The sequence below is a fragment of the Triturus cristatus genome, chromosome 5_1 (assembly GCF_964204655.1).
Source record: "Triturus cristatus chromosome 5_1, aTriCri1.1, whole genome shotgun sequence".
Classification (NCBI taxonomy): domain Eukaryota; kingdom Metazoa; phylum Chordata; class Amphibia; order Caudata; family Salamandridae; genus Triturus; species Triturus cristatus.
Genome location: NC_140587.1, coordinates 78,817,473 through 78,833,933, shown reverse-complemented (window position 1 = coordinate 78,833,933; position 16,461 = coordinate 78,817,473). Strand labels below are relative to the sequence as shown.

General features: G+C 43.6%; 1 protein-coding gene across 6 annotated transcripts in view; it reads left to right on the top strand.

Annotated features, from left to right (window-relative positions):
• LOC146830241 (uncharacterized) overlaps positions 1 to 16,096 on the top strand; it is a 649,260-nt gene extending 633,164 nt beyond the window's left edge. For all 6 annotated transcript variants that reach the window (XM_085604449.1, XM_085604447.1, XM_085604446.1 and 3 more), the window contains exon 15: positions 11,841 to 16,096. In XM_085604449.1, coding sequence (XP_085460575.1) covers positions 11,841 to 12,142 — 302 coding nt within the window. In that variant the 3' untranslated portion in view covers positions 12,143 to 16,096. The remainder of the gene's footprint in view (positions 1 to 11,840) is intronic.
• The last annotated feature ends 365 nt before the right edge of the window (positions 16,097 to 16,461 follow it).

Here is a 16,461-nt window from a genome sequence, read left to right as displayed (position 1 = left end):
AGCTCCCTGCGCGGCTGGCCACCAAAAGTCATCCCAGGTGGAGGGGGTGGAGCCGAGGATGAGGACCTCTGTCTTGTTTGAGTTGAGTTTCAGGCGGCTGTTCTGCATCCAGTGGGCGACGGCCTTCATTCCTTCGTGGAGGTTGGTTTTGGCGGTGGCAGGGTTCTTGGTGAGTGAGAGGATCAGCTGAGTGTCGTCGGTGTAGGAGATGATGCTGAGGTTGTGCGAGCGGACGATGTTGGCGAGCGGTGCCATGTAGACGTTGAAAAGGGTAGGGCTGAGAGCTGATCCTTGGGGCACGCCGCAGATGATCTTGGTGGCTTCAGAATGGAATGGGGGGAGGCGAACCCTCTGGGTTCTGTCGGTGAGGAAGGAGGCGGTCCAGTCCAGGGCTTTGTGGTGTATTCCTGAGTTGTGTAGGTGTGTGCGTAGGGTGTGGTGGCAGACGGTGTCGAAGGCGGCTGAGAGGTCCAGGTGGATGTGGGCCACGGTTTTGCCATTGTCCAATAGGGTCCTGATGTCGTCTGTGGCAGCGATGAGGGCGGTTTCAGTGCTGTCATTGCTGCGGAATCCAGATTGGGACGGGTCCAGGATGTTGTTCTCCTCAAACAAGTGGGTCAATTGCCCGTTGATGATCTTCTCGATGACTTTCGCCGGGAATGCAGATAAGTCCCTTGTAAAAGGTACCCCTGGTACCAAGGGCCCTGTGACCAGGAAGGGCCTCTGAGGGCTGCAGCATGTATTGTGCCACCCTCAGAGACTCCTCACCTTAAAACACACACACACACACACACAAACACACACACTGCCAATGCAGGCTGTTTTGGTGCAGACTAAACTGAAGAGCCGACATGGCACACATCCCTTTGTGCCATGCCCACCAACACTGACTGTGGCATGGTTAAGTCACCCCTTTAGCAGGTGAGGGCATAGCTGCATAACCAATATGCCCCTAAAGTGTCTGTGCCATTCATCACAGACATTGAAAGCACAGTGAAGGCATTTTGAGTACATTGGCTGGGAGTTTGTCAACACAAACTCCACAGCTCCATGATGGCTTTACTGAAGTCTGGGAAGTTTGGTATCAAACCTCCTAGCACATTAAACCCTCACTGATGCCAGTGTTGGATTTAATGAAAAATGCACACCGAGGGCATCTTAGAGATGCCCCCCTAAAACAACCAACTCTGGTGTGGTTCCTGACTGGCTCCCAGCTATCTGCCACCAACAGACAGGTTTCTGGACCCTGGTTAGAGAGCCTCTGCTCTCTGGGTCCAGCAACAAAGCACATCCTGGGCAGAGGTGTCATGCCTCCTCCCCTGGATGGGCTGGGTCCTCGAAGAGGAAGCTTCAAAGGCCTGCTGCCTTTGTCAGCTACCCCCAGCCTTTTTCTGCTACCAGCAACTAGCTCCAACTGGTTCTGACCCCTACTTTGGGCATGAAAACTGGGGGGAAATCCTAGCTAGGAAACAGAGATGTGCCCCCCTTTTCCAACTCCACCCCTCAGGTGGTGGAGGTGAGGTGAAGCCCACATCTCAGTCCCCTCCATCTTGAAGATAGGGGGACTCCTCTAGTCAGGAAGAGGCTTATGACCCTTCCCACTGGAGGGTGGCATGCCATGGGGTGTAGACACCCAGGGAGGGTACCTATTGGTCCCAACCTGCTCACCCCTGTAACACCCATAACTCTAGTATTTAGGGGCACCACTCAACATTGCCTCTCCAGATTCGACTCGACAAGAAGAAGAAGGACAGAGGAGCCGTGCTGCAGAAGAGGAGAATGATGACAACTGCTTTGTCCCCAGCCCTACCGGCCTGTCTCCTACTCCGGACCCCTGTTGGCTGAACCCAGTATTTCCTGCAGCCAGCAGCCTCCAAGAACCCTGGAGACCAGCCCTGTGTTCACAAACGAACTCTGATCTCCTGCGGACACGGGATTTGTCCACAACCAACTCAAAAAATGTGGGAGGTACCCTAATTCTTGGAAAAGGGTTGGGTATAGTCACTAAAACAAAAACAAGGTTCCCTTCTCCTTCTAGTCAGAAAACATGTTAATATGCAGAATAATACACAATATAATACATTTCAAATTAGACATACAGATTCAAATGAATGTTCTATCAATTAAGTTTTTTATTCTGAAAACAAGTTTCATTGAGTTGATACTTACAAAATTATAAAAACATTAAAAACATATACTCATCGTATCTTTTTTTTAAAACAGTATACACAATTATTAAATGAAGAACAATATTCTGTATATTACCATTTAAATTTAGCAACCTGGTAAATTTGTCTTTATATTTCATTAGAGTATGGCCATTGTCTAATCAAATTAACCAATCTGGTTAGAGGATTCAATCCTCCTTTGTTTCTGAATAGAAGCAGAAGGGAACAACTTTTTTTTTTTTTTTTGTCCACAACCAACCCATGCCAGGACTCCAGATATCCCACTCTGCACCTGATGCCCACTGCCCCAAACCGAGTGTCCCAATGCCCCAGCAATGTCCACCCAATGCTCCTCACCTGAGAACCAGCGTTGTACGACCTCCACCAACCTTCTCCTCGATGAATGCAGACTCAGCCTGAAGCGTCCCCCCGACCGCGACCGGAACCAGTGAGAAGAACCCGACACAAGAGCTCCTGAGACCTGAGGTGCCCAACAGACGGTGTACGGGTGTCCAACAACTCTTCAACTTCATCTTCCAGTGATTGGTTCCATTCGTCCAGTCTTCTGGCTCCAGCTTGCAGTCCTTTTCCGAGACCGACGTCCTTCATTGGATCGCACTGGGCTCCAGACAACTCCTAAGCACCTTCCACCCATCCGCCCCTGTGCCACTGGTGGAGTGGACTTGGTGCTAACCTAGGACCCCCTTTGCCCTGATCCTAACCCTAGGAGCTTGGCAACCTGCACTCCGCACCCGGCTGCCCTGATGCTGCTGGTGGTGCAATCTTGAGGGCCAACCTGAACCATGGGGAGCCTTGGTTCTACCCCCTGAAATTCCAATTCCAAAACTGTTTTACTCACCTGTAACTTAACACTTTGTTTTTCCCATACGACTGAATGGTGTGTTTTCTCTGAGAATTCTTTCAAGGGGCCGATTACGATGCCGTAGAAATCGGCTTCCGATCCTCGGTCGGAGCCGTTCCTACGGCATCGTAATCTCCTGTTTAGAATAATTTGTAACCCACCCATTTTGATGGAGTCGGTCGGAAATTAATCCAAACAGGATTTCTGAATGACTTACGATGGGCTCAGAGAGCCCGTCTGCCATCCGGAAAGGGGCCTGTAATTCCAGTGGCAGGTTTTACCGCCTGAGGGATTACAATGGCAGATTCCCACAGCCTTTCTGTGTCTGCCTTTCCGACACAGAAAGGCTGTGGGAATCCGTCTTCGGGGGTCCCCAGCAGGGCCCCAAGGGTGTAAGGCCTCCAGATGGTGGTATAGGTTGATCCCTGCTCCTGGTGGCAGGCACCTTGAGTGCCTGCCATGGAGTGCAGGGATGAACTGCACCTCTGCTCTTTACAATGAGAGCATGCATTCCATTCGGAATGCATGCTCCATTGTAAAGAATAGGATTGCGACCAAACAGTGTTTGGTCGCATCCTATCTGCTGGTTTGGGACCACTGACAGGAGGTCGGTTGGTCCCACTTCTAGATCGATGTCGGACGGACTCAGGTTTGTCCGTCATCGAAATCGGCCACTAAGGGCCATATGTAGGAAGCCAAATACCGGTCGGTAACGGCCGAAATTCGGTAAATATCCCGTTACCGACCGGTATTGAGGCACTTGAGATGTAGGTGGCTGATATCTGGATTCGGTATTTACCGAATCGGAATTTTAAGAAATCGGTAAAATACCAATTCGGTAAATACCGAATCCAGAAATGCTATGTAGGGGGCACTCAAGTGAGTGCATAATTGGTGTCTGGATTCGTTATTTACCACCAACTACAAGTTGATGGTAAATGACGAATACCTTTAAAAAAGCATTTTTGTGCAATTTGTGAAGTGCCATGTGGCAGACATACATGCCCTTAGGGCATGTATGTGCGCCACATGTGCACACATGCACGAATCAGGGGTGCAACAGGGTGTCAATGTGACACCCTGCCACCCATGATAATGCCTCCCCTATTACCGATTCGGTATTTACCGAATCGGTAATAGTAACTGGCTTCCCATTCATTCCTATGGGCCTCCAGGCCCATAGGAATCAATGGGAAGGGATGCATTATTACCGATTCGGTAAATACCGATTCATAAATACCGATATTTACCGATTCGGTAATGATTATCGATTACTTACCTACATAATATTTACCGATTCATAAATACCGAATCGGTAAAATTCGGTATTTATGAGTCGGTAAATGTTATGCTACCTACATATGGCCCCTAGTGTTGAAATGTCTTGTACTGCACAAAAAGTAACCTATTGCTTGCACAAGAGTTAACCTGCTAACAAATGTCCTGTATTATGTAAACTGTGTTAGAAGTGTGTTTCATGAAAAAAGTATTCTAAAAAGTAATCAAAAAGTAATTGAAAAGTAATTACAAGCATTTTTTAACAGTTTACAAATCATTTTTTTCATTGAAAAAGTAATCTGAATGTTCATACTAACCCAGTATTAACTGTACTGCTAACAGTAACATTGTATGAAAAGTATCACTTACCTGCTACTAAATATATCTTGATTCTAAAAATAAAATAAATATTTTTTAAACAACCAATTGGTCTGTATTCAGTATTTGAGTGTGTGACATCATTTATTGCCTGAGTGTGTACAACAAATGCTTAACACTACCCTCCTGATAAGCCTGACTACTCAACCACACTACCACAATTGAGAGTAAGGTATTATCTACTTTAGCCTCTGTTATATCTTTGGGAATTCACTGGACTCTGTGCACACTATACCTCACTTTGGTACTGGGGAAGACACTTTAGTATTTGAACAGATGTGTTTTCAGTTGTTTGCGGAAAGTTTATTTGTCGGGTTGCATCTAAGGGCCAAAGGAAGTTCATTCCAGTATTTAACAGCCAAAACTGAGCATGCAGAGAGGGAATTGCATCTTTCACATTAGTCCTCGAACCATAAGCAGCACCATTTTAGTAGTGGGGCATGCATTCTCGGGAAAGTGGTTATTATTTTAAAAATGAAACAATAAACTCAATCTGTGATACTGCATATCAATATTACACTGTTGTTTCATTACAACTATGCTGCAAACCGGTATGGCTTTATATTTATTGGATTTTATATAGCGTGAACCTAGCCAAAGGCTTGCTTCTCAGAACAAATGAAAATATTTGACATATATCAGCATTTGCATGTTTACGCACATCAACATTCGTACATTATGCACGCAGTAATGTTTCATACAGTGAGTTGTTTCCATAAAGAAACTTGGTTTCAAGTTGTCCACGCATGATTTTAATGCACCTTTACAGATGAATGCTGTCCATGCATGATTTAATGCAGCTGTACAGATGCATGTTCTCCATACATGATTTTAATGCGCCTTTGCACATGTATGCTGTTCATGCATGATTTTAATGCAGATACGTTCTGTTCATGTATGATTGTATTGCTCCTTTACAGTTGCAGGCTGTCCATGCATGGTTTTAGTGCACCTTTAAAGATGCATGCTGTTCATGCATGATTATAATGCATCTTTACACATACATTCTGTTCATGCATAATTTTATTTCTCCTTTAGAGATGCGTGCTGTCCATGCATGATTTTATTGCACTTTTAAAGATGTGTGCTGTCCATGCATGATTTTAATGCGCCTTTACAGATGCGTGCTGTTCATGCATGATTTTAATACTCCTTTACAGATGCGTGCTGTTCATGCTTGATTTCAATACACCTTTGCAGAAATGTGCTGTTCATGCATGATTTTAATGCACCTTTACAAATGCGTTCTGTCCATGCGTGATTTTAATGCACCTTTATAGATGTGTGCTGTCCATGCATGATTGTAATGCTCTGTTACAGATGTGTGCTTCCCCAGCATGATTGTAATGCACTGTTACAGACACATTCAGTTTGTGCATGATTTGAATGTGCCTTTACAAATACATTCTGTTCATGCATGATTTTAATGCTCCTTTACAGATGTGTGCTGTTCATGCATGGTTTTACTGCTCCTTTACAGATGTGTGCTGTCCATGCATGATTATAATGCACCTTTACAGGTACATGCTGTTCCTGCATGATTTGAATGCTCCTTTACACATGTATGCTGTCCATGCACAATTTTAATGCACTCTTGCAGACGCATTCTGTTTGTGCATGATTTTAATGCACCTTTACAGATGTGTGCTGTTCATGCATGAATTTATTCCACCTTTAGAGATTCATGCTGTCCACACATGATTTAGTGCAGCTTTACAGATGCATGCTGTCCAAGCATAATTTTAATGCACCTTAACAGATGTGTGCTGTCCATGCAGGATTGTAATGCTCCTTTACAGATGCATGCTGTCCATGCATGATTTCAATACATCTTTACAGATGTGTGCTGTTCATGCATGATTTTAATGCTCCTTTACAGATGCGTGTTGTCCATGCATAATTTTAATGCACTGTTACAGACGCATTCCGTTTGTGCATGATTTTAATACACCTTAAGAGATACATTCAGTTCATACATGATTTTAATGCACCTTTACAGGTGTGTGCTGTCCATGCATGATTTTAATGTACCTTTACAGATGCATGCTGTCCATGCATGATTTTAATGCACCTCTACAGATGTGTGCTGTTAATGCATGATTGTAATGCACCTTTACAAATATGTGCTGTTCATGCATGATTGTAGTGCATTTGTACAGATGTGTGGTGTTCGTGCATGATTTTAATGCTCCTTTACAGGTGCCTGCTGTTCATGCTTGATTGTAATGCTCCTTTACAGATGTGTGCTGTCCATGCATGATTTTAATGCACCTTTACAGATGCATGCTGTTCATGCATGATTTTAATGCACCTTTACAGATGCGGGCTGTCCATGCATGATTTTAATGCACCTTTACAGATGCGTGCTGTCCATGCATGATTTCTATTCACCTTTACAGATTCGTGCTGTTCATGCATGATTTTAATGCACCTTTACAGATGCATGCTGTTCATGCATGATTTTAATGCATCTTTACAGATGTGTGCTGTTCATGCATGATTTTAACGCACCTTTACATATATGTGCTGTTCATGCATGATTTTAATGCTCCTTTACAGATGTGTGCTGTTCATGCATGATTATAATGCACCTTTACAGATACATGCGGGGAACAACCTTTACAACGCAACTGTTACAACGCACTACACTTACAACGCAGTTTTTTACAACGCATAATCCATTACAACGCACTACACTTACAACGCATGACACTACAACGCATTTTTAAAAACTACCTTTACAACGCATACCATTACAATGCCTACCATTACAACGCATAATATTACACTACACTATCCAACACTTACCCTACTGTTGCACCCCCTGGAGTTAGAATAGTAATTTTTACCCCTATACTATCCAACACTTACCCTACTGTTGCACCCCCTGGAGTTAGAATAGTAATTTTTACCCCTATACTATCCAACACTTACCCTACTGTTGCACCCCCTGGAGTTAGAATAGTAATTTTTACCCCTATACTATCCAACACTTACCCTACTGTTGCACGCCCTGGAGTTAGAATAGCAATTTTTACCCCTATACTATCCAACACTTACCCTACTGTTGCACCCCCTGGAGTTAGAATAGCAATTTTTACCCCTATACTATCCAACACTTATCCTACTGTTGCACCCCCTGGAGTTAGAATAGCAATTTTTACCCCTATACTATCCAACACTTACCCTACTGTTGCACCCCCTGGAGTTAGAATAGCAGTTTTTACCCCTATACTATCCAACACTTACCCTACTGTTGCACCCCCTGGAGTTAGAATAGTAATTTTTACCCCTATACTATCCAACACTTACCCTACTGTTGCACCCCCTGGAGTTAGAATAGTCATTTTTACCCCTATACTATCCAACACTTACCCTACTGTTGCACCCCCTGGAGTTAGAATAGCAATTTTTACCCCTATACTATCCAACACTTACCCTACGGTTGCACCCCCTGGAGTTAGAATAGTAATTTTTACCCCTATACTATCCAACACTTACCCTACTGTTGCACCCCCTGGAGTTAGAATAGTAATTTTTACCCCTATACTATCCAACACTTACCCTACTGTTGCACCCCCTGGAGTTAGAATAGCAATTTTTACCCCTATACTATCCAACACTTACCCTACTGTTGCACCCCCTGGAGTTAGAATAGCAATTTTTATCCCTATACTATCCAACACTTACCCTACTGTTGCACCCCCTGGAGTTAGAATAGTAATTTTTACCCCTATACTATCCAACACTTACCCTACTGTTGCACCCCCTGGAGTTAGAATAGTAATTTTTACCCCTATACTATCCAACACTTACCCTACTGTTGCACCCCCTGGAGTTAGAATAGCAATTTTTACCCCTATACTATCCAACACTTACCCTACTGTTGCACCCCCTGGAGTTAGAATAGCAATTTTTACCCCTATACTATCCAACACTTACCCTACTGTTGCACCCCCTGGAGTTAGAATAGCAATTTTTACCCCTATACTATCCAACACTTACCCTACTGTTGCACCCCCTGGAGTTAGAATAGCAGTTTTTACCCCTATACCATCCAACACTTACCCTACTGTTGCACCCCCTGGAGTTAGAATAGTAATTTTTACCCCTATACTATCCAACACTTACCCTACTGTTGCCCCCCCTGGAGTTAGAATAGTAATTTTTACCCCTATACTATCCAACACTTACCCTACTGTTGCACCCCCTGGAGTTAGAATAGCAATTTTTACCCCTATACTATCCAACACTTACCCTACTGTTGCACCCCCTGGAGTTAGAATAGTAATTTTTACCCCTATACTATCCAACACTTACCCTACTGTTGCACCCCCTGGAGTTAGAATAGTAATTTTTACCCCTATACTATCCAACACTTACCCTACTGTTGCACCCCTGGAGTTAGAATAGCAATTTTTACCCCTATACTATCCAACACTTACCCTACTGTTGCACCCCCTGGAGCTAGAATAGCAATTTTTATCCCTATACTATCCAACACTTACCCTACTGTTGCACCCCCTGGAGTTAGAATAGTAATTTTTACCCCTATACTATCTAATACTTACCTTAAATGCAATTTAATATTATGCGTTGTAATGGTATGCGTTGTAATGGTAGTTTTTAAAAATGCGTTGTAGTGTCATGCGTTGTAAGTGTAGTGCGTTGTAATGGATTATGCGTTGTAAAAAATGCGTTGTAAGTGCATGCGTTGTAAAAGTGTGCGTTGTAACGTCATACATCCGATACATGCTGTTCCTGCATGGTTTGAATGCTCCTTTACACATGTATGCTGTCCATGCACAATTTTAATGCACTCTTGCAGACGCATTCTGTTTGTGCATGATTTTAATGCACCTTTACAGATGTGTGCTGTTCATGCATGAATTTATTGCACCTTTAGAGATGCATGCTGTCCACACTTGATTTAGTGCAGCTTTACAGATGCATGCTGTCCATGCATAATTTTAATGCACCTTAACAGATGTGTGCTGTCCATGCAGGATTGTAATGCTCCTTTACAGATGCATGCTGTCCATGCATGATTTCAATACATCTTTACAGATGTGTGCTGTTCATGCATGATTTTAATGCTCCTTTACAGATGCGTGCTTTCCATGCATAATTTTAATGCACTGTTACAGACGCATTCCGTTTGTGCATGATTTTAATACACCTTAAGAGATACATTCAGTTCATACATGATTTTAATGCACCTTCACAGGTGCGTGCTGTCCATGCATGATTTTAATGTACCTTTACAGATGCATGCTGTCCATGCATGATTTTAATGCACCTCTACATATGTGTGCTGTTAATGCATGATTGTAATGCACCTTTACAGAAACGTGCTGTTCATGCATGATTGTAGTGCATCTGTACAGATGTGTGGTGTTCGTGCATGATTTTAATGCTCCTTTACAAGTGCCTGCTGTTCATGCATGATTTTAATGCTCCTTTACAGATGTGTGCTGTCCATGCATGATTTTAATGCACCTTTACAGATTCATGCTGTTCATGCATGATTTTAATGCACCTTTACAGATGTGTGCTGTCCATGCATGATTTTAATGCACCTTTACAGATGCGTGCTGTCCATGCATGATTTCAATTCACCTTTACAGATTCGTGCTGTTCATGCATGATTTTAATGCACCTTTACAGATGCATGCTGTTCATGCATGATTGTAATGCATCTTTACAGATGTGTGCTGTTCATGCATGATTGTAATGCATCTTTACAGATGTGTGCTGTTCATGCATGATTTTAATGCACCTTTACATATATGTGCTGTTCATGCATGATTTTATTGCACCTTTACAGATGTGTGCTGTTCATGCATGATTTTAATGCATTGTTACCGATGCTTTCTTTTTGTGCATGATTTTAATGCACCTTTACAGATGTGTGCTGTTCATGCATGATTCGATCGCACCTTTACAGATACAAGCTGTTCCTGCATGATTTTAATTCACCTTTACAGATGTGTGCTGTTCATGCATGATTTTAATGCACCATTACAGATGCGTGCTGTCCATGCATGATTTTAATGCTCCATTACAGATGCATTCTCTTCATGTGCTTTCTTTCCTCCTCTTAACGCTCCTCCCGTAGCTACCGATACATAGTTTTCTGTACTTGTGCCTTCTTTCCTCCTCTTTGCTCTCCTCCATTAGCTATCCTTAGGTTTCATGCACACACGCCTTCTTTCCTCTCCTCTATTATGTACCCATAGAAAATTTCATCTGCATGCGCCTTGTTTCTTCCACTTTACTCTCCTCATGTACACACCTCTTTTTTCCTCTTTACTCTCCTCCCATTGCTACCCATAGAAGGTTTCATGTATGCTCTCCTTTTTTCCTCCTCTTTAATCTCCAGTAGCTACCCATGGAAGGTTTCCTGTACATGCGCCCTCTTTCCTCCTCTTTATTCTTCTCCCAGTTGTTACCCATAGAAGGTTTCTTGTACATGAGCCTTCTTTCCTCCTCTTTATTCTCCTCCCGTTGTTACCCATAGCAGCTTTCATGTACATGCGCCTTCTTTCCTCCTCTTTTTTCTCCTCCCGTTGTCACCCATAGAAGGTTTCCTGTACATGCGCCTTCTTTCCTCCTCTTTTTTCTCCTCCCGTTGTTACCCATAGAAGGTTTCCTGTACATGCGCCTTCTTTCCTGCCCTTTATTCTCCTCCCTTAGGTACCCATAGGTCTCATGTACACGCGCCTTCTTTCCCCCTCTTAACTCTCCTCTAGTAGCTACCCATAGAAGGTTTCATGTACATGCACCTTCTTTCCTCCTCTTTACTCTCCTCCAGTAGCTACCCATAGAAGGTTTCATGTACATGCACCTTCTTTCCTCCTCTTTACTCTCCTCCAGTAGCTACCCATAGAAGGTTTCATGTACGCGTGTCTTCTTTCCTCCTCTTCACTTTCCTCCAGTAGCTACTCATTGAAGGATCCTTTTTTTCCTGCTGACGTTTTTGTTTGCCATATTCAGTGGATGATCCCTGCTGGTTGTGTTTTCCTGCGTGCCTTATTTAAATCTTCTTTTACTCTTAGCTGTGTGCTGCGCTTCAATGGGACAGTTTTACAGTAGGTTTAGTGGGCTGAAATATTCTAGCCTCTGATGTCTCCTTTCTGTCCTTTCTGTTTCAGGTAAACTCTTTGGTTTCGGCGTTTATTTTGCAGTCAGTGCCAGTTATTCTGCTTCATACTCCACCAGACATTGTGTAGGAGACGTCGTGGCAGGACTTTCTTATATGTACCAGGCAAAGGTGATTGCTGGGAGATACACCCAGGGCGAAAGGACCATGAAGGATCCACCAGCCAGGCCAGGCGAGAACCCCAACGACCTGTACGACAGCGTGGTTGACAACGTTAGAAACCCCTCAATGTACGTAGTGTTCCATGATGACCAGGCCTACCCCGAGTACCTGATCACCTTCAGGCTGGTATGAGCTGAAGAAAATGCAAAATGCCCCCAAGTGGTGGGCAGGGCTCCAGACCTTGGCTCACAGTAGGTGCGTTGACCACGACAAAGGCCTTACATTAACTCTAACATATTAATCCGCTGAAGGACCACTTATTGCATTGAAAAGTGTCTCTACTGTCCAAAGTCTAGCGAGCTGGTGAAAATCAGTAATAAGTAATTACAGGTCAACCCTGAAGTATAATGTCTAGATGTGAGTGACTGACGATATTTATCCAGTTCTGACTCCCACCTGAATTAGGTGTAAATGCTCAGAGGAGTCACAAGCAGAAGGGCACTTCAGAGTACCGAACACATCAAACAGATTATTCCTTAGTAGAAGATATAAATAGATTAAATCTGTAAATCAATACTTCCAGATACAAAACGCTGACCCCCTTGTCAGTCACAGGTCTACCTGTATACCCCATCCTCCCTTTCTGTTGATGATGAGCACCTTCCCCCTGGTTGTCTCTCTACCCTCTGTCTTGGTGAAGGGAAGAATGGTTCAGGGTTTTCTTACCTTGTGACTCCTTCACCTTTTTCCATCCTCATGTTCTGTTGCTGTAGAGACCAGCGGTGAAAGCAGAGAAAGAAGAGAGCCAGGCATGGGCTGCGACAGGAGAGCCCGCCATCACTGCCCTGGTGCAATGAGAAGAAGCAGCAGGTGAAGACATGTAATGATCAAAGAAAGAAGCGAGCCAGGCATGGGCAGAGACAGGAGAGCCTGCCGTCACTGCCTGATGCATTGAGAAGAAGCAGCAGGTGAAGATATGTAATGATCAGAGAAAGAAGGATCTGCTCAGTCTTGGTTGGGGCAGAGGCTGGCCAGGACAAATCATGAAGCGAGAGCCCAGGAAGCTGACCTGCAGCATCACAGTGAGCAGGAGTATGAGCCTGTGTATGTGATGTGGGGGCCGTGGGGCTGCAGAACAAGATGACCCACGTCTGTGAATCCTCTAAAGATTTTACAATCCATTCCACTCGCTTCATGGTACTCACTACCTCTCAACACCCCGCTCTCCTCTGACTAATACACTCACAGTGGACCTTGGCACCTTCACTTCAACTACTCTTGCCAGCTTAGTTCTTACACTCAAACCTAATGACCCGAATTGTAAACCGCTGGCCCTTTGTGTACCCCCAGTTATTCAATATCTGCCTCCTTCTAGCTCTAGAGTTCTTTCCTGCCTGACCTTCTTTTTGAACCTCTCCCAGTTATCTGCTACCTACTCTGTGTTTCAAAACAGCTGCTGTGCCTTTGCTGAAAAATCTGCTGCTGACTAATTTGTCCTCAAATACCCATCACCTTGTGGTTTATCACTCCAAAAACATCCCCTGTCAGTCGTCTTTTCAAGCACTTCACTTGAGAGGATTTGGTCTTAAACGTTTCATCACCTGGATCCACCACAGTAGGTTATTATGTGTACTTATTCTCCTGGACCTATCAGGAACATTTGACAATGTCCGTGTACGGGCCCTTCTTGCAAAACTTAATTTTTTGAGGCATCAAGCGCTCAGCTCCAAATTGGCTTCCATCTTTCATCTTCATTCGGTCCATCGCAGTCTAAGGTGCTTTTCATGGGACACACCATCCTGTCTACATGTTGCTTTTCTTTAGACTCTAGTCATCTCCTTTCCATAGGAAACACTACTTCACAAGGCAATATTCTACGTTCATTCACTTTTTATCGCCTGTAAGCAGACAATATTAAACTATTTTTACCATTTTACCCTCCTTGTCCTTTCATTTTGGACTCTCTAACTGCATTCTGCCCACAGCTCATCCTCTGGTCTCTTGTGATGAACTCCTCCAAAACTGAAATCTTATTCTTTCAGGCCTCTTCTTGACTTAGCATCCCCTTCTTGCTTGACACACATACAGCATCCTTCTCTTCCAAACACCTCTCTGTACTACTCTAATCCAAGATTTCAGAAACATAATGTCCACCACAGCTACCATAGTCACACACTGACATTGAAGTCCTCACCTTTGGGAACATCTCCCCATGGAATGACACATGGTGGCCTGCTGAACTCAGCCCACCCCCACACCAACAGACCACACCCGCAACCTCTGCATCATCTTGGATGGCAAACTATTAATGAAGAAACAGGTAAACACAGTCTCATTCGTCTGCTACGCATGCTCTGCAAGATCTTCAGGTGGCTCCTAGTCAACACCAGATGGACAATCACACAGGCCCTTGTCACCAGCAGGCTGGGCTACAGGAACACCCTCTATGTAGGAATCACAGCAAGTCTCTTGAAGAGACTACAGACAATAAAAAAAGACTCATCCTCGAACTCCCCAGAAGGACCCACATCACACCACACCTCAAGAAACTACAATGACTCCCAATCCAGTAGAGATATCAATTCAAGAGGTTGGCCCACGCATACAAAGCCCTGCACACTGAGGGACCAGCATACATCAACAAACGCTTGACCTTCCACCAACTGACCACACACTTACGGTCCAACTCCCTGTTCCTCGCAGGCACCCCGAATCTACCGAAGCAACATCGGACGACACTCCTTCTCATACCTGATGGCCAAAGCTTGGAAGAGTCTTCCCCTGCTCTTCAGGACCACCTCATTGACCTGGGAATTTAGGAAAGAACTCAAGACTTGGCTCTTTGAATGAGCAGGTAATTACGAAGCAGCTAGCAACTCCAGCGCCTTGAGACCCTCGCAGGTGATTCACCATGCTTTAAAAATCCCTGATTGATTGATATGCAGGATTCATCTCTGCATCACTTTCCGCACAGCAGAGGCTCCAATCAATATCTAGTCTTGTGTAAACTGGAGTCTAGTAAGAGACAACGTTTAATTCAGGCTGTAAGTCCTACTGTAAATATAGTCCAAAGATGTGACTGTCATTTTAACATTTTTTATTTTTCCTGCCAAAATCAGTGACTGCAGTGTGAAACCATCCAGCTTGTATCTGACCTTGCAAGGACTTTGTCAGTCATAGCCTTCCGCCTTGTCCTGCTCATGGACGTGTTGCTCCTTGAACAAGTCTCCGGGCCGATTACGAGTTCAGGTGTTATTCATTGCCACTGATAAATAAGGATACTATGGTGTATGTTAATTATCGGGTGTGATAAGAAACACCTGTTACAAGTTATTGGAGAGTACGTACGGACTTTGGTGTTTAACTCACCAAAACCCGCATTATAAAGTAAATACTACAACTCCCCACCCCCCTCCCGTTAAATTTGGGCAGATTTGACAAGACAAAATTAAAATAAGGTTGAATTATTTAATGCATCTAATAATCATTGGATACGTTAAATATCTTCAAACTCGTAATTCTAACCTATGCGTAAATAGGGGTTTACGCACTGGTCGGAATAGAACGAGTAACTCAATCAGGATCTCTGGGCATTATTAAGAGTTTGGTGAAGAGGATACTTTATCACAATTGTGTATGTCTTGTCTGCTATCTTACAAACCACTTGCAGTTTACGGCACTTGTAACATGGTTGATGGTGCAGCGTCCTCCTCAGTCCGGGAGTATGCAAATGAATACTCCACACACAGAGATCTATAACAGACATCCTTATTCCTTGGCATACAACCGTGCACTGCACACATTGCATCATAACCTTTCTGACCACACATTAACACCTCCCAGCAGATTATGCCATTCCTGTTTAGAGTCAGCCCAGAACCACAAGTATCAGTGCATTATCTCACAACACTACATATATGTCATTGTTTGACATTCTGTTTGCCATTGGGTTAAACCACTAGGCTTAGCCAACCTGCGGTGCAGCGCAGACAGCCTCAACTTATGCCTCCCACATGCATAGATGCTATGCTGCTTCTTGGTACTTTTTCAACGTAAAATATTTTACATTCATATCACTGGTTCCCTTGAATGGGTTTTCACAGTGTTTGTGCCATTTTTCTTATTAAAAAAAATATCCAATTCTAATTTGTTTGTTGGTTTGTATTGTTTTATTTCTTTGACTTTATAACTTTATTGGAACAGCTAGATACCTCTCTAAAGTTAGTCTGGCTGCTTTGTGTCACAGCTGCCAGACAGTGAGCCCAGTGTTATTTACTGAAACTGTTTAATCTGACCAGTTTTTACTCTCATTACTTGCAAAGCACGTATATCCTTCCCAATTAATAACCCACTTTCTTACAGTCTAGTATCACTAAGAATTTAATTCGAAGTTTGTAAAACTAAACGGTATGAAAAATAAAATGTAAGTAAATAATTTCACAATAGGCTTTCTTAGACTTTCAGTCTATTTCTACCTTAATTCTAAACTGAAATCTGGAATCTCAAGGAAA